We start from the raw sequence: 23,511 nt of genomic DNA, 5'->3' as shown, positions 1-23,511 counted from the left end.
GCAGGTCAGCTTAGTTAATCATTACCAGAACAGACTTTACAGGCGTTCACCGCTGATCAGATGACAGGACTCTATCTGAGATAAGAAAACACCCATCCCAAGCAATGAGAGTTGAGAAGCCTTCCTTTCTTAGATATTTTGACTTTGTTGTTTTGCTGTAGGAGAAGAGGCTCTACGTTTCCCCATGGTTCCCAGAGCTCAGCCTAGCACAGCTTTGTGTCGCTTTCCTGTTCTGAAGAGGAAGTGAGAAATTCCCTCCACATGTGCTCCAGCACTCGAATACTCAGGTTTCACTCCCGATCCAGGAACTGCCTGTTATGAGCTCTCAGTGGGGCTCAGAGAGAAGCTTCCAGCTGTGCCAAGAGTTGTTTCATTTTGTGCCAAAGCAGGAGAGAGAGAAGAAATCCTGCAAAACGCTAAAATGTTGATGGTGCAAAAATTGGTCTAAGGGTACTGCAACTGAGAAAACAGAAAGAAAAGTAGAAGCAGAGGAAGGCGCGAGGAAAAAGGATGGGAAACTTTTGTCAGAAGCACTGTGCCTGTTTGGAACCCTACATTCCATTCTTATTCTCAGGGAGAGATGGTGAGCAGGATGAGAAAGTCAGCCAAGTCTTCACCAATCTTGCTGTGGTAAAGGACGACTGCCAAGGACAGAAAGACAGAGACAGTAAGATAAAGCAGAAACCTTTACCTCCACTGCCTGGCCAGCATCTGGTGAATATTTGCACATTTGTGGCACTCTTCGACTATGAGGCTCGCACTGAGGAGGACTTGAGCTTCCATGCCGGGGATAAGCTTGAAGTGCTGGATGCATCCCATGAGGGCTGGTGGTATGCTAGGCTTCTCCTGCCAACAGGGTCAGTCTGTCCTGGCCGCAAGCTCCAGGGCTACATCCCTGCCAACTACATAGCTGCTGACCAGAGCATCCAAGCTGAGCCGTGAGTACCCGTGTAAAGCACAGCACGGTATCTTTTCTGTCACGTTAAATAGGCTTGAGACAGGAAGCTATGGCCTTTTCTGTTGCTGAGGAACACCCTGCCGTAGTCAGCCTCCAGTGGTCTTACCAGTGATAGTGCTAGTTGGCATGTTCAAGGGAAAGACAGTGTTGTCACAAGAAAATAAATTACAAAATGCAGAGTGTTGAAGGTTTTGGTTTGGTTTAAGTATTTTTCCTCTCTGATATACCCTAATCATATGCTTGAGAAGTGCCTGGGAATATTGGGTTGGCTACCACTATGATGGTTCATTATTTTTTATTTACATAACAGTATGAGTGTGTCAGATACTCCCCAGAGAGTGGAAAGAGATGACCCCTGCCCCAAACAGTTTTCAGCCTAACCAGCTGCAAAATTGTCAATTAATCAGTTTTAGGAAGCTACCTTTACACCTTCTTACAAATGATGGGTCTCTAACAGCTAAGTTTTTAATGGCTTTCTCTGCGTTATTTGTTTCTTCTTTGGAGGCAAATCTCTGCTCTCAGAAGAAACTTAATTAGAGTAAGTACTGCAAAGGGCAAAAGATTCGATATAGCAACAGAGTACAAATTTAATTTGTTAAACTTTCACAGAGATTAATTATGCAGTCCATGTTTTTCTGCCCCTTCAAAACATGTCCAATCTTATTTAATATTCTGAACTAGAGCAGAAATCACCCAAAAGCAGTTACTTGGCTCCCTAGTGAGGATGAGTAAGGTCTGAGTCAGCCTGGGATGCAGAGTTATTTATGTGTGTAACAGTCAGAGGCAGTGTTTGCTGAAATAGGTCTGACTGCAGTTCCAGAGGTATGTTTTGACAGAAATTATCTGTGTGGAAAGAGACAGCAGAAATGGCATTCATTATTAGTCTCAGAATTAATGTTGACTTTAGAGGGATGATGTTGCAGCTTTTCAGTTAAATCTCATTTGGACCTGAAACATAAGCTCTGGTGTGATCTGCCCACCATACTGCCAAGGGCTAGGAAAATTGGCTCAGATATAATTATGCCAGTCTTTTATCAGCTGTGCTAGAGGCATCTTAGGGCTGCTGTAAGATTCCTCTCTAACCTGAAGACCTTAATTTCTGGAGTCTGACCAGCTGTTTCTATTTCTGTATTCAGGCAGACAACCCTTTCAATGTTCAGAAGAATTCTTCCAATTGCAGAAATTAATCTGCAGGGATGGCATTTTCTGAACCACTAGAGAAACGGTTGTAGGCTCTAATTCAACTCAGCTTGGCCTTTGCTCTCTTTCAAGAACTAGTTTTATTACAAGTCATCTAAGATTTCTGCTTTCTGTTAATACTTTGAAAGTAATTTTGCTCAGAACTCTAAAGTTCTCTCTTATCTTTCTATACCTACAGCATCAAATACAAAGTTAAGTTTGCTAAAGTGCATTGTTGATAACCTTTGTTGTTTTCTTGTTACAGAATCGATTTTATTTTATTCCTTTTATATACCGCTCTCTTTTTATCAATAAAGACTAAGTTTTGGCAAAAGATTTTTTCTTTATAGGTTGTTAGAACACTGGAGAGAAGGAAATGGAGAGCTTTTACAGCACTATTTAGTTTCATACCAAAGCTAATCTGGTTAAACATGTTGTCTTTTCTCAGATTACCTTCTAAGTGAGTTGACTTTAGTGATCTTCATATGTATGCAAAATTGCTGTCATGCCACATGCATATAACCATAGACTAACTCAGGTTGGAAAGGACCTCTGAAAGACATTTGAAATAATTCTCCAATTTCAAACATGGACAAAATAAAGCTAGACCCATTTACTTGGGCATTCCCCGTCGAGCTTTCCACCTCCCCCGTTAGTGAGGATTTTTTTTGCTTTGTATCCAACTGGAATATTTCTTTCTATAATTTCTTCCAAGAATTCCTTTTCACTCACCCTCTGCACTTCACACCTCTATTATCTGTTAGCTACTGTTCAGTGTTATCCTAGTAAAACAGTAAGAGCCACAGTAATTATGGTTGAAAGAACTAACCCTAAAGTAAAACAATGAGGTTGAAAAAAAATTATTCTAATGTCTCTTTAATTAAAATTCAATGTTTTAATCATATTCTCTTACCAAAGTTTAAATTTAAGTTCTTTCATCATTTTATTTTGATTTTAATTTGTTTCCCCTTTGGTGCTGGACAATTGCTCATGGCCATGATATAGACATTTATGGAAATACAAAAAACTTTTATTGCAGCCTTGCATCCTTTATACCAGTCCTTTATGGTCCCAGCACAGAACTGACAAAAAAAGGAAGACATATAGTCTTATGTTCACCTGCCAAAATGCATATGTACCATATATGCTGTGTGTTGTTTATGCTTTGTAATATTTGTCAGGCACAGCTGATCAGCAGTCTTTGAGCGCGTTGAATGCACCTTTCCTAGCACCAGCTAGCTTCTCTATATCTGCAGAAACAACAGGAATTTTAGCTTATTTCTGGACTGTATCTTCATCTTACTAGATCATGACAAACTGGCTAAACTGTTGTGGGAAACACACTTGATGTGTGACTCTTAGGTCTGACTCTTAGGAAGCATGGGAAGAAAACCAAGCTGATCATATTCTTCAGCAGCTGATTTCATCATGTTTGTATAGAAACTTAAGAAAACTACATTCATATGCATTCACGGATACTCCTTAAATTCACTTACGTAAAGGGATAGAGAGGCATGAAATATTCTGTAAGTCACGGAATGACTTAGAGATGATGGGGACACTATATAAGTTTAGCCAATACATGCTTGAAAGCTACATGCACAGCAGTCAAATTTCTTTTGCTAATCATTTCAATTTTGCCTGTGGCCTTCAAGATTATTAACAACAAAATATATCTGGACCCCTTTTATCAACATTTTGACATGGTCTTTATTATAGAGACAGTTAGAGATCAGAAAGTCCATCTGGATCTGTGTTGTCCATTCTGGCAGAAGATAATGGTAGGTAGTTGCTTGTTCTCAAATTGCCGCAGCAGACCATTTTGTCTCCTTGCTGTGAAGCACCTGTGAATTTTTTTCAGGGAGAAAAGCTTTTTTTAACTTTTTTTTTTTTTGTAAGAAAGAGAATGAAGTAAAGTAAGAACAAAAGTGAGAAACTTCTTTGTCCTCATTTGGATAGCAGTTTTACTTCCTGGAAGTCTCTTTGATTCCATCCAGTATGACTGATGTAGTGCTGATAAAGTGATAAATAACTGGATGAAAGGGCAGAAAGGATGTGCAGTATCTCCAGACTGAGGAAAATGAAAATTAAATATTATATATAAGAAAGGGAATTTTCACATATCCTTGGCTATCACAATGTTCCAGCAGAACTGAGAAAGAATGAGATTTCTTTACCGTGTTGCTTTCCTCAGACTAAAGTTTATTGGTAGAAATTGTATGCTAAAATTGAAGGAAGATTTTGTTTATAATATGTTTTCCTAATATATCTGTATTATATAATATGACAACTTACACCAAAGTCAAACACTTCTTATTTGTGCATAATATCATGTTAAAAAAAGAGTTTCTCTTTGGCTTGAGTGATCCCTTCCAGGGTGAATCACTTGGATGAAACCATTAACAATCTGTGTGAACAGGGGAAGGTGAAGAAAAGGCAAATCCATGGCTTGGGTTCTGCCTGCTGCAGCATTGCAGTCCAAATGTGTGCTACATAAGATTAAATAAGTCCAAGGAATTCACACCTGCTACCATGAAGGCTGTTCTGGACAGACTGAGGGAACAAGGCCCTTCATTTTTATATTTACCAGTAAAGCATCTTCTTATTGCTGATCTTTTCTAGCACCTGCAGTACTCCTTATACTAACAACAACCTGTCAGGTGAAGCTATTGTGAAGGGATTGTGCCTAGTGTCTCTGAAGACAGGTGTGTTCTCCTGGCCCTACTTGGGATAGGTGAGACAAGGCAGCTGGGGAGTGGAAGCATTTGTCTAGCAAATCATAGTCACACAGAGAACTTCCACTTCACAAGGAAATCAATCTGTTACTACAAAATCATTATTTTACTTAATATCTGACCAAAAGCAGATGGAGATTGCACTAATGATAAATTAGCAACTGTAAGAACACTTGGTGCTTTTCTTCTCTCTGCATCACAGGTTGAAGTCAAGACCACAAGCCAGACAGATTTTTCATTTCTAAGGAAGTTTGAATGAGGTTGTATCTGCCTTATCCCATGACACCAGAATGCTCTTCTTTCTGGGTTTAGACACGTAATTCAACTTTCATGTCCAGCAAAGAGCAATTCAATTAACACCAGAATATGAATTTAATGATATAAATTTCCTTGGCAAGGAGTGTGACCTTTCTGTCTCTGTGCTCTTTCTGTGCCTGCTTTTCTGCACTATAAACAGGAACCATAGTAACGCATTCACCTACCCTTATTTTATTATTGCCAGTTGTTTTAACTAAACAAGAAAAAGACATAGTAGAAATTGTTATGGACAACAAATACAGCCCAGCTGTACAGTTAATTGTAATGAAGGAAAAAAAAACCCTAAACAAAACAATCAAACAAAAAGAACTCACTGCTAACTCACTGCTGGAGTGACATGAATTCTTTATTTCTAGAGGAAGGGAAGAGTGTTCTTAGAGAGTGCTGTTGTCTGCCATCCTGATGGACCGGTTGGCTGTTTATTGAAAGTCGACTTCATCCGTATGTTCATGCCAATATTATTAACACAAGACTGCTGCGCTGGGGGAAGTAAATCCACACACATTCCTAGTAGATTAGGTCAAAGAAGATCACAGCGATTACTTTCAACTTTTGCCAGTTTCAGAAACATTCCATATTTCAGAGAGATTTCTTATGCAGGTATTTCCCAGCTGGTGGAAACTGAGCCCCAGACCTAATCAATGAAACCTCACCAGTCAATTCCACAATGAGCTTTTTAAAGAACTCTTTGAAAGTAGAAATGACTTGTACGTTATTTTTGTCAATCACCTTCTGTGACCTGGCTCAGCTTTAACTATTTCATACATTGAACCTGAGTTACTATATGTGAACAATAAAGCATTCCTTGGGCTGACCTGTTTCCACTTTCTGCAAAGTCATGTTTATGGGGTATCTTTGGTTTATGTAGGTCATTTTTCAAAGTGGTATTTAGAGCCAAAATGTCTAGAGACCCTTTTTAAAGGGAAACCTTAGATTCTGCTGAACACCTCAGAAAACTGAATGTAATCCACTGTGGTTTCTGTGCACTTCTCTCTGTCTCACTCGTAATTTATCTCTCTCTCACTCGTAATTTATCTCTCTATTACAGTACAAACTCCTGAAGACACCACCAGCATTAGCACTAACCCCGGTATTAGAACCGCTATTGCTTACATGACTAAGCAAAGTAGTAGTAGGTTATTCTCATATTCTTGGAACCTGATAATATTAAGCACAAAAGCTATTGTTATATATGTTTTGGTAGAAAAAGTTTCTTTATCACCCAATTATGTATTTGTTAGAAATCATTAAAAAAGTAGTATATGAACTCATTTGAAATTCCATCTTTTCTTTCATTTGATATATTTCATATGTGCTTTTGTGTGTGCATGCACATGTACACATACAACACAAAGTTTGTAAGACTGATACTTTCAAGACCATGCAAAACAGCCCTGTGAAAATATGTGTGTATTGCAAAGCCAGAAGATCATGCCTTTGAGGTTTTTTGACCTTGTGTTTATAGCATCTCAAGTATCCAAAATTTAGAACTTCCATGCATGTTTTGGAGTGCCTTTCTTGAATTTAAATGATTGAATACTATAGAAAGACAATGAATTTAGTCGCTTAACTTGTTTAGTTGTGGTTGAGCATTCCAGTGCTGTCTTCAAGCACATCTCAAACTTTGTCTTCAGTTTTGCTCTTTTCTTAAATATGCCAAGATACACTGAACACAAAAGGATGTGGTTTACAGTACTATGAAACATCAGATTTTTCAAATGCCAGCAGTATTTAGACATCCATGTGTATACCCATGTCCAGAAAATGTGTGTCTCTGCTCAGAAAGGTGGAAGGAATTATGGCATTGTAGATGAGCAATTCATGCAAACTTGTCTAAATTAATTCACCTATTTTCTCGGCATGTGGTTTTCTAAATATACAACCTTGCCTATTTAAATTCTGAGAAATGAAGAAATTTCTTTCTACCTTGTTTTTATTTGAAATTAATGTGTACATTATACATTATAATAATAATATACTAGTTTCCATTACCCTGTTGTGAAAGATTTGACAATAATTCATGGGAAGACCAGAAGCAATATTCTTAAAACCTGCAGACATAGCCAGTTAGCTTTTCTTAGTGCACTGTGAAACCCAGGTGGCCTTTACAGTGCCTTTTGGAAAAAAGAAAGACTAGAAAGTCAGAATAACTCAATAGTCCTCTTTGATGTTTTTTCTTCAGACTCAGTAGGAATATGCATTGTGTGTGCTAGCCCAGATTAGCTGGTTTGGAGCAATGTTGTTGCAAAAACATTTGCCAGGTATTGTACAATGGTTGCTGTTCCCTCAGTAGTTGCCTTTGATGGTTTTCCATTAGGCTCAATAGAGAACTCTGCAAAGATGACTGATCTTTGAGAAGGTTTAGAACTGAAAAATAGTAACCAACAGTTCAGCCAGGCTAAGAAGTTCTAAAGCTGGGCTGATTTTAAACCAACTAGGTCATGTATCTCTGTGAAGAATCATTTTGTAACATGTAAAAAGCACTGATGGTTTTTAGAAGACTTCAGGACTTTCTTGATGTAGGATCATATCTGTATTGAAGAAATTAAGTCACAAAAACATAAGAGATATCCTTCAAGGTCAAACCAATGGCCCCTCTAGCCCCATTATTGTGTTTAAAAAAGGAGTTTATGAAAAGTCCACAGGCCCGTCCACTTTCTTTGATCTTTGTTCCCTCTACACTTCACCAGAGGCTGGAACTGTTGTATAAGCAATGTCAGAGGGTACATCACTGCCATGTCTAATTACAGACCTATTGTCAAGTCTGTTTAGCAAAAGTGTAGGTGTTGACACTGCACAATTCTTTATTCCCACCTGTGAGCAAAGACCAAGCTATTAGGAAAAAACCCCAAACCCACAATGAAACAACAGAAACCAAAATCCAAACCCTACAAAACTAGCTGTCATCACTGCAGAAAGTTTTGTGTTCCTAAACAAGTGTTTGGCATTTTTTTCCAGATTGGTGCTTGCTTAGTCATGAGTGACTCAAAAAGACCCAAGATCAAAATAAATAGGCACAAAAGGAATTTACAGAGCTGAACAGGTCCCTGTCAAGTTCAGGGACCAGTTCTTTACAGACCACACCTGCCTGACCCATCTACCCTAATGAACCAGAGTCAGCCAGGCCTGCAGACCTCAGTGTTTACTCTCGTGGATTTACCTGTCAGTTCATTTTGCTTCCTATCAAAGATGCAGAACTAAACCCAGGATGTGTCCTGTTGTTATCTTACACACGTTATCTTCTAACATGAGGCTACAGCAGAGATACTTCGTGCAAACATAATAATGATGCAGCCTTCTTGTAGCCTGGTTTAGACAACAAAAAATTTACCTGCACTTTAATTTTAAAACAGATTAGTAGAAAAAATATGATTAATCAGGATTCAGATGCTTTTCTGTAATAAAATGTTTTGTTCCTTTTCAAGTTATGCAAGCAAAGTATGCATAGCAAAGAAAGAATATGATTTATTAGGTGCTGTTTAAAAAAGGTGAAATATATGTTTACTACTGCATATGAGAAAAAACCAGTTTTCAGTGATTTTTAAATAGAACTATATGGGACATATTTGAAGACCCTTCTTGTGTTAGAACTTTAAAAATAAGAGATTAAACTTCTTTAGTTAAGAAGCTTATTCCTCACTGGCATTTTCTTAAATGTTGACATGCAAGTTTGCACCTCAGAACTCTGTAAAAAAACCCAAAAGAGTTACAAGACATCAAAATGGAAATCCACATCTTTGCAGCTTTCAATTCTCCATACATGCCTAGAATTCATCTGGAAATAGCTTTTCAGAAGATCAGACAAAATATTGATCATGAATGCATTCCTTTTCTTTATCACTTAAATCAAACAGAAATATGTTTTTTCCATGTTGGTACACTGATCCTAACAAAAATTGGAAAAACAAAGGAGTGAATTAAATAATACATGTTGGTTCCATAAAAGATGGCACTAATCAACATTTTCATTATTTGTATGCAGACTGCTCTATAATCTATATTATTTTACATTATAAATTTATCTGCAATAACATCAGTAAACATTTTCCCTTAGCTTTCTCTCACTAAAGCAGGTACGTTGCTAGTTTAATTAATAACATTTTTCAGTATTTATAGCACCAATGTTTTTGCAGCACACCTTTTGAAACCTGTGAAACAAGAGGGAAAAAAGACCTCCAAGGCTCAGATGTGGGAATGAATATATACGATAAAGTTCAGAAATGATGAGAACTCACAGACCTCAATCTTTTGAAACTACTGATCTTTTCAGTTAGTGGAAGTCTCTGTAAGGGTGTATGGGAGGAGTCTCTTCTCCCGTAAGGGTATGTGGTGAAAGAAGCCATAGATAAGAACCTGCAGAGACAAACCTGAGGGACATGTGAGAAGGGAGGTGGTGATGAGGACAAACCTGCTCAGTCACACTCACCAATAAAGGTATGTGGAGTGTGAGAATGTTTCTTTTTCAACAAGATTATCAGGAGACTTTGCCCGTAACAAAACACACAGAAACACCAAACCTGACTGATTAATGTTAACAAAGACAATAATCAGAAATAAACCCAGTCAGTCACACTTACTGATGGGCTATCAAGAAACAGCATGCAAACTTGGACTTTGCAACTGATAAGGATTTAAACCTGGGAGTCCAGGATGTTGCAGGTGTTTGTGGGGCTCTGTCAAGTGATAAAGCAAGGTTTAGGCTAAAAGGATCAGATAGGAATAAAGAGGGGATAGACAGAAAGGGGTATAAAAGATGCTGTTCACATGTAAAATAGGAACAGTCAGTACCTTTGTCTGGCTGAGCCCTGTGCCTGGTCACCACATTCTGCCTTCTCATTAAATCCTTTCTTCACTCTCTCTCTGTTATACTCTTGATTCCCTAAGAGTGTGACCTTACGCTCTGTCCCATGTGTGACTGCTGCAAGGACTGTCAGCTATGTGGGGACTGGTGTGACTGGGTGGGTACTGGGCCAGCAACTGGGGTCAGAGCCAGGCTGTAGGTGCCCCTGGCCTGTGGTGTCATCTGCCATAGCGAGTCAGATCTCAGTGCCAGATGCTGGAGTGGGTAGAGGTCTCAGGCACTAGCCATTGGTGTGTCTCAAAATCAGCTGTTGGGGGGACCTGCTTGCATGAGCTGAGCGTGGGTAAGAGGGGCTGGGATCAGGTCAGGGTTGTTGGATGGAGAGATGGTCTGTGCCCGTATTTGAGGGGGGAGGTCCACAAATGTGCGTGTGCTTGTGAATCTAGAGAGAGGCGTGTGTCGTCACTAGTGAACTTCTGGCTTTGCCAGCTGAGAGGAAGAGGAAGGGACTGTGCTTGTGTTTTATGTGAGCCCTGTACATGGGTGCGGTTGAATGCAGCACCTTGTCTGCAGCAGACAGTGTGACAGGCCATGTCAGTGTCCCCTCTGTGCGTCTGTGTGTTTCTGAGACACATATGCATCTCCACAGCTGATTGAACTGGCAAATGAGAAAGCACCAGCCACATTCCTCAGCATGGGCAGACAGCCTGTGTCCCCTGGTCTGGGGTCCAGTGGCCGAGCAGAAGGTCCCTGGAATGCAGCAGCTGGAGGAGGTGGTTGCTACCAAATCCCCTTAGTGGTCTTCTTTACCTCTGCTTAAAAAAGTGTCTTGGCTTTCTATTCCTTTTATTGTATGCTTTTCCCAAACTCCTGCAGATTTATGCTTAGAAGTATGTGTATATTCGCAGCCCCTGACATGGATGAATCAGTATCATTTTCATCTGTAGAAAGTCACCTGATGTTTTTTGCTGTTCCAGAATGACAACTTGATTAGTTTAGAAAGATAATGATTAGTTTTCTGAATTCCTGGAAGGAAAGAAAAGAGAAAATGAGATCTTGTTCTTATTAAAGAGCTAGAATGTTTGAAAAATCACCCAGAAACTTGCTTTGATGCTGGCATGCCTTTCTGACATGGTGTTGTGATCTCTTAGAAAAGAAACCATGTGTGTGGGTTTTGGGCTGATAATATACCGACTGATATGGACTTTGATGTGCTTTCTTTCTGGAAGTCAAAGGTGTCTTTAGTGTGTCACCCTTCCCACCTATCACCCTGAAAAGGTTACCCTGAAAACCTGGAGACCATTTGGTTAAGAAATTTGTCACCATGTGAAAGAACCATTCTGTTGTTTGGCTCAGGGTCACCTGGGAGTGCCAGACTGCACAGTTCCTTTTCGAGACCCCTGGGGACAGAATGACCTGGTTGATCTCCACTGAAAGTTGACTTGACAGAGGGTACCAGTCTGCTCAGACTGCTGGAAATAGGCTGAGAGATGTGTGCCCAAGTGAATGTCTGAGAGCTTAGCACAAAATGGAAGGAGAGATCTCCTCTGCCACCAGTGTCCTGTGCAGGCAAGGTAGGGCTTTTTCTTTCTGAGGGTTTCTTCATTACTTCTGTACTGAGGTGAGTTTCCCTGTGAGAAAAGAAAATAATTTCCCAGGAATGATTTTCTTGAGAAAATCAATTGAGTGCTTTTGGAAGCTGTAATGGTTTTAAGTGAATGTATGATTGAACATTTTCTTGTCCTTTTGAGTTTCCCTTAATGTTAAATCTGTTGATGTTTTTTGTGTTCTCTCTACCATGTTAACATTAAGGCTACCTCAAGGTTTCAACTTTATTCCTCAGTTGTTATGAATAGCAGAGTTATTGCTACTTTTAGAGTATATTATGGCAGTAAATCAGTACTTTTGTTCATTTGTGCTAACAAATGCATACAGGTACTACTAGCATTGATGAAAGATTTTACAACACTATTTGGAAAACTCTATCCAGCAGAAATAACGTCTGAGGAACACAGTTTAAGTTTTTTAAGGAGGGGTGTGATTATATGGCTATATTTCACACTCAACATCCCAAAGCAATGCACATTAAAGCCAATGGTAGCCTTTCATTGACCCCAAAGACAAGTTGTTTTAGAACAATGTTTAAATGAAATGAAGTCCTTATCTAGGTACAAAACCACTACTGGGAGCAAACTTTGATGATTGAATTTAGTTTCTTAAGTTGGAGGAATACCAGGGGCTTATGTAACTAAATCACCACAGAAAAAAAAATACAATATCACTTTAATGTACCATTTATTTTCTCCTATAGAACTTCAAACCAGTTTAAATGATACAGCATGCAGATGACCAATATTATGAAGAATGAATGCAAATGTTGAAATTAATTGCACAATAGCAAAGTGGGGACTCAAAGGATGAGATTTATTTATGGAGATTACTGAAAATTAACTCAGATTGTGATTTCGTTACTGGTTTGTTACCTATTGTTCCTATCCTGCAGTGAAATTAGTATTGTGTGAGCTATGTTAATTTACAGATTTCATGCACTAGGCCTTGTAATACTATCCCTAGAGAAGAAATAGTTACTTCCCAGTCATTACAGAGTGCATGAGTGGCCAAAAGTGCAGTGGTTTGTCATCCCAAAGACTCAGAGCAAATTAATTTCCATGTTTGCAGCACAGTCAACTGCTATTATCAACTATTGAAAAATTACAACAGAATCACAGAACAGTACAGTTCTGGCCTAATGTAGTACTTACTAAAAAGGTTTATACACAACATGTCATGGATCTTTTAGACTAATGCTCAAGTAATCTTTGTGTACATTTACAAGACAGTAAATTTGTTCTAGAGTGTAAGAGGAAATGCCTACCTTTGTGGTGTTTTTCCCCACACTTATTCACTGTTAAACATTACCGTATCCAAACAATCCCACACAGATATTTACTGTAAAAGTCCCTAAAGCCCTGTCAGGCCCTTTCTTTAAGGCACAGATTATTATTTCCAACAAAAACAATGGAGTGACACAAAACAAAGATGTTTCTCCGACCAAAGCAGACTTCAGATGCTCAGAGTCCTCTTTGACACATCTGCTGCCCTCTTCTCATGAGCTAGTAACCTCCTGCAGTTTCTTCATCTGGGCTCCCCCAGTGATTTGTTAGTGCAATCTAGGGCTCCTTTTTGGTCCTAGTTATACGCAAGGTCAGTCTACCAGGGTAAGTGGATGTTCCACATATTTACTATGGTTACATTGCAGTCATTGGGATTGTGTGGAGTAAGCTACTGTTCAGGGTTAAAGTCAAGATTTCATTGAGTAGTAAAATCAAAATATGTTTTTTAAAAAGGCTACTTACATTACTACACAATGTAAGTAGGGTGAATCTGGTCCTTGAGTTTAGAAGTATAAAGCTTTTTTCCTGTCAATAATCTGAAATTTCCCATCTTGCTAAAAAGATCTGGTAGCAAAGGGTCTGCCTAATTTTGGTGGTAGCTCACATAAATTCAGTCCCAAAAGGAGTAACTCTGTTGTAACAGTGGTACATTCTCCAAATTACTGTATGTGAGCATCTGTGTATGTTGTATATCCCAACAAAATAGTGACTGTGGTATGTTAGAGACATAGGCATAAATAGGTTTAAATTGCTTCATTTTAACTCATTTTAAAGCTAAAGCCCTGATAGAATTAACTCTGGCCAGGGTTGCCAAGGGCCACAAGGAAATCTTCTGTGGGTATGTGAGTGGTAAAAAGAAGACTAGGAAAAATGTGGGCCCTCTCCAGAAGGAAATGGGAGAACTGGTCACACGGGACACATAGAAGGCTGAGATACTGAATGACATTTTTGCCTCAGTTTTCACCTGCAAGTGTTTCAGCCACATGGCTCAAGTTGCAGAAGGCAAAGGCAGGGACTGGGAGAATGAAGAACTGTGTGCTGTAGAAGATCAGGTATGAGACCATCTAAGGAACCTGAAGGTGCACAAGTCATGGGAGCATCTGTGGGTTCTGAGGGAACTGGCAGATGAAGTGGCTAAACAACTGTCCATCATATTTGAGAAGTTGTGGCAGTCTGGTGAAGTTCTCACTGACTGGAAAAGGGGAAACATAGTACCCATTTTTAAAAAGGGAGAAAGGGAAGACCTGGGGAACTATACGATGGACAGTCTCATCTCTGTGCCTGGCAAGATAACAGAGCAGATCCTCCTGGAAACTATGCTAAGGTTCATGGAAGATAAGGAGGTGACTGGTGACAGCCAACATGGCTTTACTAAGGGCAAATCATGCCTGACAAATTTGGTGGCCTTCTAAAATGGAGTTACAGCGTTGGTGGATAAGGGAAGAGTGACTGACGTCATCTACCTGGACTTGTGCAAAGCGTTTGTCCCACAAGACATTCTTGTCTCTAAACTGTAGAGGCATGGATTTGATAGATGGACCACTTGGTGATTAAGGAATTAGCTGTGTGGTCACACTCAAAGAGTTTCCGTCAACATCTCGATGTTTAAGTGGAGACCAGTGACAAGTGGCAGTCCTTGGGGGTTGGTATTGGGATGGATGCTGTTCAACATCTTTGTCAGCAGCATGGACAGTGGGATTGAGTACACCCTCAGCAAGTTTGCTGATGACACCAAGCTGTGTGGCTCAGTTGATACGCAGGAGGGAAGGGATGCCATCCAGAGGGACCTTGACATGCTTGAAAAGTGGGCCTGTGTAAACCTTGTGAGGTAGGGGGGTTGGAACTAGATGATCTTTAAGGTCCCTTCCAACACAAAACATTCTATGATTCTATGATGATTCTGTAAAGGATCCCCTGTTTCATGGATGAATGTATCACTTGTGTCCTTATGCTCATGTTCATGGTCAAATAAGTATGGGAAGGGAGAAAGGAAAAATCCCTTCCTTCTCCTGGAAGAAAGAAACAGCAATGCTTCTCAAGAGTCCTCCATTTTAATTTTGTATCAAATCAAAATATTTCACATCATATGAAATAAAATGAAGGGTATTGCTTGGTTGTATTTTGTTTTCAAATAACCTAGTTCCTTCTGAAAAAAAAATTGAAAAGAAAAAATTATTATATTTTGATGGAAACTCCATTTAAAAACAGAAACCAGAAAAACTTTAAATGTGAAAAATTTTTGAATGGAATACATTCACAAGTTAAGCTATATTTTGTTTAGTAAATATATGAGAATAACCTAATTTTCTTTCCCTTTTTTTGCTTCTACATCTTTTCTGTTATCACCTCATATTCTGCCATCTCATCAATAAAATTTTCTCAAGTATAACATAAATTTAGTGCTTATGGAGAAATGCCAACCAGTCAGCTATAATCTGTTGACGAGAACATTAACAAAATGTTATCCAAAAGCAAAGAGCAAAATGAGATCTGTTACTTTCCAAAACTGTATTTCACATTGTAATGGTTATTTAAAGAAAAATCACACTGTGGATCTGAAATATGGAAAATACAGTGGAACCTGCAGTCTGCTGCTACAGACAGACTGTCACTTTCAAGCATACAGGCAGACTTCTACATAAAACATAACATAAACTGATGCTGCTCTGTCATTTTGATAGATCTTTCCTGCTTACATCGTGTAGAAATAAGCCTCCAGTTTTTCACAGCTATTAACATGTTCTATGTTTTCCCATGTGGAAAGAAAAACAGACTTATTCCATCTACTGCCATTGTGAAAAGACTCAGAAGCTCCAGGTCCCACACAGAAAGCATGTGGTTAGTCTTCGTTTTAGATTGTGGTAAGTTATTCAACAACAAGGATCTGAGCCGTATACATGACTCAGGTCTTTACGCAGGAAGCAAATTCATTCTGGTTGCGAAAGCTTAAGTGTGCTGCCCTACATAACCACTCCTGAAAACCTGAATTTCTGGTTTCAGTTGGAGGAAACTAGTTTCTGATTATGGTAAATAAGTAATCAGAACTGAATTGCGTTAGTACACATGTACATTGTAAATGATTTAGTATTTCGGTTATTGTCCAAGTCAACTACTTTCTGCAGTGTGTTAAGATTTTAACTGATTTACTTATGTAGATACAGAATGTTCTTGTTACCTAAGCATTCGGTGAAGGACTTAATCTGACTCATTTGTTGATGATGGGACTTCAGTGAGTAAGGTTTAAAACAGTACATTTAGCAGTGACCTCTAGTAAATAAATGTATGATGAAAATGAATGTTAAAGTATTCTCTTGGCAGGTATAAACATGACTCGTTTGGTGAACTAAGAAAGAGAAAGGGAAAAGACATGTAGAGAACAATCCTTACAGTGAGAGTTAATCCGGGCAATTGGTTCAAGAGATATTCTGTGAACTTGTTTACCCAAGTAGGACTGAAATTGCTGCCAGAGACACATCCCTGTAGGAGCAGGATAACCAGCATTTGCTGAGCAGGTGCAGCAGCTCAGGCAGCAGGAGGTTATAACCCTTGGGCAATAAATGCAGTCCTCAGTTTTGTCTTGTATTTGTTTTCTCTTCACTGTTGCCTGTTAGCTCTGACTTCCTCCCTTCTCTCCCTCCATCCATTTGATAATATTCTACAGTCCTCTCTGCTCTGAATTTTTGCTGTCCTGTTTTCTCCCTCTCTCCTGCAGTGTTCTATATATTCCTTTATTATTAGCTTCAAATTCCTTCCTCTTAAATTTTGTCTTTGCCCCATGCATTGTTCAGTATCTGATAATAAATGACAATGAGAGATAGCATTAAAACAATCCCAGGGAAGTCTGTAGAAGGAATTAAAGAGGAAGGGTTCAGTTTCCAAAGGGCCTGAAACCAAATCTTTGATTTTCCAGCCTCTGGTCAGTGAAAGTATGCGAAATCTAGAGGAATCCTGGACCTTTCACTATGTAGATTCTTGTGCTATCACTGGGAAGGCTTTCGGTTTTTGAAAATACTCATGAAAGGAATCTTTGCAACTTTTCATCTTCATTGTTTAGTCTGACTGGTTTTGCAGTGTGTTCTTTTCTTTCCTTTTCTTTCCTTTTCTTTCCTTTCCTTTCCTTTCCTTTCCTTTCCTTTCCTTTCCTTTCCTTTCCTTTCCTTTCCTTTCCTTTCCTTTCCTTTCCTTTCCTTTCCTTTCCTTTCCTTTCCTTTCCTTTCCTTTCCTTTCCTTTCCTTTCCTTTCCTTTCCTTTCCTTTCCTTTCCTTTCCTTTCCTTTCCTTTCCTTTCTTTTCCTTTCCTTTCCTTTCCTTTTCTTTTTTCTTTTCCTCTTCTCTTTCCTTTTCTCTTTTTTTTATTTTCTTTTTTTTGTTTGTTTGGGGTTTTTTTCTGATGCCATCATCAGATTCACTTGTAGACTATAAAGGGAAAATTGAAGCAGCCAGTGCTCATCTCCCACGCTCTCCTTCACGCATGCTGTTCATTATTTGTAAAGCACATCTGTTTCTTAACTCTGTTATATCTGGAAAGCTTTCATCTTTGCAGTGATATTTCCTAATTTCTTGAACTGTCAGCTGTTGGAGGAATTACATTACTTCATTAGTCCTATAATTAAGTCAGACAAATATTTTCTATCAGAAGAGCTTGTTTAGTGGCTTATAATTTTTCTAGGCTTTTCCTGATTGGACGTGAAATTTCCAGGGTTGATGCCAGGCGCATGCTGCCTCTTTCTCTCCCTAAAAGCAAAAAAAAATAGCTCAGAACAATATGAGAAATTCTTTGTGTATGTACTTTGGAGGAAGGGCTTGATACTTGGTAGGGGACATTGCTAATTAAAAGTGTGTGCTTTTATGCTATTTAGGACAACTTTGCTTCGAACTAACCAGGCCTTTGAAAATAAAATTATGTGGTAACTGAACACATTCATTAGAATTTGACAGCTGGTTTCTATCTTTTTGATATTTTGGTAAAACCTAGCAAGTGCTTGGACCCTTCCTCTCAGGTCAGAGAGGACGTGCTGGTGGCACCCTTGGTAAACTTCTGTCCCTGCTCCTGCACTACTGTTTACCCACAGCAGACTGCAAACCTGGCATGGATTAAAAGCTGGCTCAGCAGCACTCTTTGTCCTGCATGGATGACGGCAGTGAAGAGTGGAGTATGCAAGCCTGTTCAGGTTTCCATGTGCTGAGTAAGGGCAGTGATCACAGGATGGTCATATGATGAATGTAACTGAGTAAGATCCTAGAGGATCCCCCTGTCTCTCTTTCTCTGTCTCTTTAGCTTTCCATGTCTCTCTCCTTGTCCTTTGTGATGCAGGAGGTAGCAGCTGTTGCTCTCTGAATAAACTACTACCTACTGCACAATGCTAAATTCCATGAAATGTAGGCCCTTGGCATTTCAAACTAGACATCCAAAATTAGCAGAAAACGCTTATAACAATGTCTTATTGCCTTAGTCCCTTTCTGTGATGCTTCTACACTTTAAAAATTTTATAAGCTGAAGTGCCACAAAAAGAAATTAATGAATGTTCAGAAAGCATTCAGATATTATAGTCATGAACACTATGATAGAAGCTGCCAGGAAATTAGCTATTCATGTAATTTCATAGCTTGTATTGAGAGCAGAGACTAAACTATGTACAGTAAATAAACCCTATCTACGCAATGACAAAACAAAATAGAGGCTAACTATTCAGTGATCAGCATTCATATTAACGCTGTAAGAAGCACTGGATGTGGCCATGTAATTAAAGATGGTATCACACTGGACTTTCCTGAAAATGGCTGAATTGATGCCATGAAAGTGATATTAATATTCCCATCTCCTAACTTTGGAGTTCTTGACTTTGCACTTACAGCTTTCTGCGACTGTTGATTTTTAGGCATTTAAAATACAAACCTTATATACCGATGAAGCTTTTCTTCATCTGTTTTAGTTATTGCACAAGCTTTCTCATTCCAGAAGAAACTGGGATATATTTGGTTTCATTACATATAGTGCCTATTTTTCCTTGTCCTCATTCAAGACTACTGTTCAAATTGTAGTAATTTTTTATTCTTCTCAGTCTAAGAAACCTTTTCTTCTCCTCATAGCCTGGTACTACAGGCACAGTTAACACACTCCTGTTAATCTTCTGGAGGGCCATATAACCTGTTTCATAGAATCATAAAATGGTTTGGGTTGGGAGGGACCTTAAAGATCATCTAATTCCAACTCCCCTGCCCATGCAGGGTCAGCCCATGCCTAGGGTTAGGATTAGTACAGAGATGAATACTGGTGTTCCAGTGTAACTTCGAGCTGCTGCGGGACTGCCCAAGGAAGATCAAAGCTGCAAAAAGCAGCTTGTAGTCTAAGGCTCAGACCAGGTCTAGTATTAATGTTAGGGCATGGATTTAGTATTAGCAGGGTGACAAACCCTGGAGCTCCAGTTTGAATAAAGCTGGAAGGGTCTGCCCAAGAAAAGACTTGTCTCCCAAGAAGTGTTTTGTCTGGCTCATGACTGGTGAGCTTTGGCTAAAGCTCAGCACACACCTTGCATTAGAGTCAGGAGTTAATGTCTTAGGGATTTAGGAGAGAGCAAGCATAGATGTCCAGTGTAATGGGTGGAGGGGAAGCTGTAAAAGGACTGTCCAAAGAATCATAGAATCAGCTGGATTGGAAAAAACTTTTAAGATTATCAAGTCCAACCATTACCCCAGGAGTGCCAAGACCACCACTAAACCATATCACTGAGGGCCTCGTCTACAAAGTTTTTAACACTTCCAGGGATGGTGATTCCATCCCTTCTTGGTATGCTGCAAAAAAACCAAACAACACCCAACTACCCAGTGTTTCCCCTGAAAGCTTTTTATTCTGGACTATGGCTGAGAATCCTTTGGTTTGGGTTTAAATTTGAGTGCTGGATAGAGGTACTTTCAGGAGAGAAAAAGAGCCTGTAATTCCCAGATTCGTTGAGATCTTCCATTAAATCTTCAGTGTCTGCTTTGAATGAGTGCATTGCACTGATGTGATCAGATGGGGATATTGCATTAGTGGGAGGGAACAGAGGGAATCAAACTAATTTTGCAGACTCATTTTTGGATGGGATTTTGTGGTTTTTCCTCTTTCCATTGGGGTTTCATGTTCTTCTAGGCATGTTGCCAGAAACTTTACCAGTGGTATGGCATTGCCTCCCTTTGCTTAGTGATTCTGTCAGTGGCTATGTGGCATACAGTAACCCTTGGCCTGTGTTACTCTTCCTCTCTTCTACTTTCCAGTTTAGAAGTTCCTGCTGTATCTTTCCATTATAAGAAAAAAGGTGCAGAAATAGAAGTAACTTTTTTTTTGTTTTAGCAGATTTTTATGTAGCAAAGCAGAGGAAGACAAAAAGCAGAGCCATCATCTGTACCAAGTAAGGACTGTGTTTGTTATGCACCTACATGAAGATAGATAGTCTTTTCTGTCCTCAAAGTCCTCCTATATATGGTGGCGATAAGTGACCTACAGGTAGCCTGGAATTTTTAATGAAGGGGTTCCTGAGACCAATGAATGGTTTGGAAACCAGGGATTTTGAGGAAGCTGCTGAAACAATCCTCAAAAGCAGATCTGGCATCCTACCCTGAAAAAGGAGTTGAGGTGTTGGATGCAGTGCTAGCCAAGAAAGCATGTTCCTGGGTCCCACTAACAGAAGAGCACCATTACTGTGCTAACCAGACAGCTCCTGCTAGAAATGGAGATTTATGCCCAAGTCTGAATGCCCTTATTTGTGCAATACCTGGTAATCTACTGATCCTGCATTGACAGTCGTGACCCAGAGTGATCTGGCTGCAAGCTGAAGTTCAGAGTGAAACTGGGTGAACTGCTAACTCAACCTTTTCCTGAACTGTCTAGTACTGATATAGCACGCTGAAGTCAGACAATGAACTGGTTAAATAACTTGTGCACTGCATCGTGCTTGATGTTTTAATTCTTCTTTTCCAAGCATTGTGTTTCAAAACCTTCATCTATCTTTGAGCTATAAAACAGAAATAGATTCACCAAGGATTGGGTGTTGCTTTGGTCTGTCCTTTGTATCCCGTAGAACAATATCTCAAGGTGAGCAATTACTTTGATTCATTATTACTCTTTGGAGTACTTTTCCCTCTAAGATACACACTTTTGGATGAAGTAAAATATTAAGCCTTTTGAAGCATAAGTTCAATCACTAGAAATTGAAATAAGCCCTTCACGCATTATAAAAGGAATTTAAACTTCCATTTATAATGAAAATAGTATTTTAAATTCAGATGTGATTCTGTTAAGAAAAGTGAAATCAAATTAAATTATTTGCTTTGAGGTTAAGGGGTTATTTTTTCACAACTGTTATTGCTTTTGGTTCTGTATGATTATTATTGCAAACCCAATGACTTTGAACTAAGAATCCCATATTCAAGTGCTATTAAAAGTAATTTTCCTTATATCTTTCTGAAACATTTTAATCAGATCATATAAAGTCAGGCAAATGAGGTAATACTCAATGTGTCCACTTTTCACTCTCCATAATAATTGCTTCAGTTACACTTCTCAAATACTGTTGCTCTAATTATCTTCTTTTGCAAGTTAGAATCTTTTAACTGCTAAGTTTACCTGGAGTCAGAACCAACATATTACATATCCTCCATATAATCTTTAATAGTAAATTCATATTAATGTAAGTACAGTTTTCCCAAACTAATATAAAAACCCCTATCATCTGAAATATTTTGAAATCAAAGGAACAGATACATATGCCTAAATATGATAAGTACTTGTGTATTTTGTTCCAAAATGATAGTCTATATTGTAGACTTGACTTTGCACACTCAGGTGTGATACTATTTTAAACTGTATTTCCCAAATAAACCAACAATTTCCTTATGTTGCATACATTGTATTACTGCTCATGTTTTCAGCTTTAGTGATTTGAGTTACTACCAGTGTATATACAACTACTGGGCCACGGAAAGTCTGTACTAGTGACTATCCTGAACATAAATTCAACCTTGCTAACAATGCATTGGAAGCTTTTTTGGCTTTGGTACAAAATGAAATCCTTTTGAAAGGATTCTATCCTCTTAACCTGTGAAGAAAGGAGACACAAAATTAAACACCTCTTCTTATACACTCTTATGAGAATCAGTCACTTTAGATATTACTAAGTTAGATCTTCTAGTTCAAGGAGAAAAATATCAGTTCAATTTTTTTTCAGAGCATGTAGTTTGTTAGTTTTCAGGTGTTATTCTCAGAGAAGGTGCATTTAGATATTTCAGAAAGATTCTAATTCAGGGTTTATGGCAGGTGAATTTTCTTTGGGACTTGTATAGGGTTGAACTTGTACTCTGTCCTCTCATTCCTTTGACAAGAACCTCAGTTAAAAATTTGAACATTGATTGCTTAGTTTTCTTCAGTCTAATTAATGAATTAATTTAATTAATTAGTTGAATTAATGAACACATTTAACTAATTAAAATTATTACTAACACATTCCAGCTTTCTAATGAGATTCCTCTCCTTGCCAAATACATATCAAGGCCCATTTTATCCAAATCATCTTGAAGTCACAGGACAGGAACACCGTCTGAAATATCTGGATTTCATTTTCTTTTGTTAACACAGCGTATTCAGTGTAGGTTGGTGCCGTCTGTATTTGCCTCTGTATTTCCTCTTTATTCGTACAAACCCATTTTTCATTCCTCATGCTTGCTCAGCCAAGGTGTCACCCAGTGTCTCATTTATTTCCTCCATTCTACTTGATGATTACAAGCCTTGCAGATACTGAAGTAGTTTTTGTTGATGACTCCTTTCATACTTTCCACTAGTAATTGTCAAATCAAGTAGTTAATTGAATAGGCAGCTTACGTGTGGTGCGATACATTGATTTATCTTAAAAGTTTGCATAATAGGTTTAGCTATGATTAATTTAAGAGGAGTTGTCCTGTGAGTATATGGCACATTTCTGATCACAGTTTATCACCATTTGCTTCAAATAAGGGGTGGAGCTAATCTTGGAAAGAGCTTTGTGTGTTTGTTGGATGGAAGCTGAAGGCTGCCCCAGTTGAAAATGTTGACTCATCTCAGTCTTATTTGCATTTAATTTACACTAAGCACAAAGCAGCAAAAAAGCTAAATAGTACCTTGAAAGGAGCAAACTAAAGCTATTACTTAAATGAGTCCTTGTGACCTACAAGGCTTAGTGAAAGAAGAAAAATATGGTTTAAAAGGTATAGATAGGAATAGATTTTCACAGAACATGGATGTTGAGATGTTTGCAGTGACTTGAGGGACATACTGGTTTTGTTTGTCTAACAGCAGCAGAGCTGAAAAATTGCCGGTAATTCATTTGAAGTATTGATGTGGCAGTGGAATGGGGAAGGCTGCAGGGTGGTTTATATCTTGGAGCCTGAGAGCCTTTCTGCAGTTTCAGGGAATTTTTGACTTTTAAGATATTGGGATATAATACCTGCACCTCTACATAGCTCAAGTGGCATCAGTGGACTTAGAATCAATTTCTACCACAGTAACTTTGGCATAATTTCTTGGTGAATTTTTCCTGGGACAAGACCAGTCCATCACTTCTCGTTCCCTTGAAATCAGTAGGACCTTCCATCAGCAGTAAAATCCAGATTTCACTCA

The 23,511-nt window shown here is 38.8% G+C and overlaps 1 protein-coding gene across 1 annotated transcript in view; it reads left to right on the top strand.

Moving 5' to 3' along the window:
• Positions 1-510: 510 nt before the first annotated feature.
• FRK (fyn-related Src family tyrosine kinase) overlaps positions 511-23,511 on the top strand; it is a 50,580-nt gene continuing 27,579 nt past the window's right edge. The window contains exon 1 of the mRNA XM_010021498.1: positions 511-938. Coding sequence (XP_010019800.1) covers positions 511-938 — 428 coding nt within the window. The remainder of the gene's footprint in view (positions 939-23,511) is intronic.

The sequence above is a fragment of the Nestor notabilis genome, unplaced genomic scaffold (genome assembly GCF_000696875.1).
Source record: "Nestor notabilis isolate BGI_N333 unplaced genomic scaffold, ASM69687v1 scaffold20129, whole genome shotgun sequence".
Lineage (NCBI taxonomy): Eukaryota > Metazoa > Chordata > Aves > Psittaciformes > Psittacidae > Nestor > Nestor notabilis.
This window is presented reverse-complemented; position numbering and strand designations above follow the sequence as displayed.